Source organism: Lupinus angustifolius, chromosome LG13 (genome assembly GCF_001865875.1).
Source record: "Lupinus angustifolius cultivar Tanjil chromosome LG13, LupAngTanjil_v1.0, whole genome shotgun sequence".
Lineage (NCBI taxonomy): Eukaryota > Viridiplantae > Streptophyta > Magnoliopsida > Fabales > Fabaceae > Lupinus > Lupinus angustifolius.
In genome coordinates, this window is record NC_032021.1 from 5,767,826 (window position 1) to 5,770,815 (window position 2,990).

Consider the following 2,990-nt stretch of genomic DNA (forward strand, 5'->3'; position numbering starts at 1 on the left):
AAACAACTTTATCCTCATGACTATTTCTAGGATTTAAATTGTGATTTAATAATCACGAAACAACAACCTTACTGTTACAATAAGCGTATCCTCTCAAATTTCATTGAGTGCATGAAAACAAGTTTATGGGCATCACTTGAGGGGGTGAGGGGCTTCTCAGATTTTTCATGTCAATGACAAAATCATTCAAAGGAAAACTTTTAGGTCTTATGTATGGAACTATCTATTTCTAGAGGTGAGCCATAATACAACAGTAAAGTCGGTAATATATTCATTAGATGTAGATCTATTTAGACAAAACTCATAATATTATGATTGACTAAACCTAATCTAATTTCTTATGCAGCAGCAATGTCAAAGTATTTTCCACCAAATCCTCCTATATTTCTGTAAAGTCTCCAATCCTAACACACACACTTGCATAATATTCAGTTATTCACACTATAGTTGCTGAAACACACACACACTTGATCTCCTTTCCTGTAGCAGAAAACCAAGACCAATCTGCATTCTCTCAACAATTCTGTCCATAATATAGTGTAAGTTTCTCTTTAATCTCATTATTTGCATCATTTAGTGAGAGCAAAGTAAATGGAATGACTAAAAAGATGTTTGTCTAGTGATCTAAAACTTCACCAAATTACTATTTGATAAACCAAAATATCAAAAAATTAATATTTGATGATGATACTTGTCATGAGGAACTGATAGAGTTATATAAAAAAGTGAATTGAGCTGTTACTTCATCTATTTAGGAAACAAACCATACCTTTTTTTAGAAAAGTTTTTTACAAACCATACCTTTTTTTAGAAAAGTTTTTTAACTAAACATAATTTATAATACTAAGACAATTCACCAATTATTAAATATTAGTATTGGTTTAATTACATAATGTAATATGTATGCACATAGTAAAGATTTATACATAGTTGGTACATCGATCATCCACAATTCATTTGTATTATTTTTTGAAGAGTCAATTATGATAGATGATAGAGTGACAATATATAAAATTCATACACTGTCAGCACATACATTTTTTCTATTACATAATATAATATTTTTGTTAACACATATATCTATTTAAAAAATAAAAATAAAATATATATACCGACTATATAAAAGTTTTTACACTTTTAGTGCATCATTCACTATTCATTTTTAGTTATTATTGACTTTTAAATAAAAATAAATAGTAGATGATATACTGATTATATATAAATTTTTATATTGTCAATACATAGATGTTATATTATTTAAATAAATAAAAAGACATTTTTTATGAAGAGTTGCAAATAAGTTTTTGGGTTAGGCCAAATTTATATAAAAAAAAGGATATCCCAATCCACAAAAAAAAGTTCATAACAACTTGGGCTGGCATAAAGACATGGACCAATACAAAACCATGAACCACTAGAACCGTCTCGAAGACAAAGCACATAGAAAAGAAACTCCATCTAAGACAAAAAACAAAACTCACCACATTTTGACCCATTCAGCAACAATGTCAGAGTATCTTCCACAAGCACTGGTGGAACAAATTCTTCTGAAGCTCCCACCAATCACACTAGTGAGGTTAACTTTAGTATCCAAATCATGGCAATGTTTCATTCAAAGCGATTATTTTATCTCCTTACACCTTCAAAATTCCCCATCTTCACTTCTCTTATGCATTTCTACAAACACCTTATCTGCACAATGGTCCCTTACCAATATCAATCCCTTTCCTTCCCCCACAATTACAAGACTTCCACCCCTATTTCCTGTTGCTCTTTCTTCTTTGTTCCTCTTTATCCAATCCCTTAACGGTGTCGTTTGTCTCATCCAAAAATTGTTCCTTCCTCAACAAGCTATCATACTCTGGAACCCTTCTATTAGGAGACACCTTATACTCCAAATTCCACCAATTGAAGACATTGTGGCTCTTGGGTTTGGGTTTGATTCCAAGAACAATGATTTCAAATTGATCAAGTTGTTTAACCCTGATCTTCAGGTGGAGATTTATTCCCTCAATGAGGGTTCTTGGAGGGGTATTGATTTCTCAATTCGACAAGAATTAGGGTTGGTTAGGTTTTCAGACACGCGGTGTTTTGTAAATGGGTATGTGCATTGGATTGCAGAGTATAGTACTCAAGAAGGCCGTAAGGTGTTACTATTGAAGTTTGATGTGGAGAAAGAGAAGTTTGGGAAGATGAAGCTTCCGCGAAAATTGGTTATGGTACCATTTTCAAGAATGGAAGTTACTGTTATTGAAGGTTGTCTCTCCATGTTACTTTACGATGGCGTGCCACCATTGCAAGGTAGTAATGGTTGGTGTGACATATGGATGATGAGAGAGTATGGTGTGGCTGAATCGTGGATTAAGATTGGCAAGGTTCATTTGCCAGATGGAGGATATGTATTTGGAGTGAGTACAAGTTCTAATGTTTTTGTGAATTGGTCAAATTGGTCTGGTATAGAATTCAGCTCACTGCATTCCTTAGATCCCAACACTCAGGAGGTTACAGATATCGGGATTCCAGGTAGAGCGATCACCGCGTGCGAATACACAGGGAGCTTGGTTTTACTTAACAAAACATGAAATCAATTGCAAAGAGTGGTATATGCTTGATAAGTTGTGTAGTTAGGTCCATTTGAGATTGATTAGTATTTTGTATCATGATAACAGATAGCCAGATAGCCAGATAGCATTGTTTAGTAGTACTTGATGTAAAAAGTATGATGCTGGATACCTTACCTATATACTTTTATATCTGTCCATGTTCCATTTCTTCAGCTTTGATAGGTTCATTTTCATGAGAATTTCATATTTCAGCCTTTCAACTGCTCTCAAATATTATGTTTTCCCCCAACTGCTGTATTGAGTTGGAATTCACCATTGATGCAACCATACTTTCCAGTTCTATTTGATAGGGATGGTTCAAGAGTGCATAACTGCATACCTTTATTTCACAAGTTTTACTGTTTCTTTAGAACAGAACTTGCTTGT

General features: G+C 33.4%; 1 protein-coding gene across 1 annotated transcript; it reads left to right on the top strand.

Moving 5' to 3' along the window:
- On the top strand, positions 1,445-2,776 carry LOC109363373 (F-box protein At4g22390-like). Its single transcript, XM_019609620.1, has one exon. The coding sequence runs from the start codon at positions 1,506-1,508 to the stop codon at positions 2,580-2,582; it is 1,077 nt and encodes a 358-aa protein (XP_019465165.1). The 5' UTR covers positions 1,445-1,505; the 3' UTR covers positions 2,583-2,776.

Bases quoted from the DNA above. Each gene is read 5' to 3' on its own strand.
- LOC109363373 (XM_019609620.1), top strand. From the start codon at position 1,506: ATGTCAGAGTATCTTCCACAAGCACTGGTGGAACAAATTCTTCTGAAG.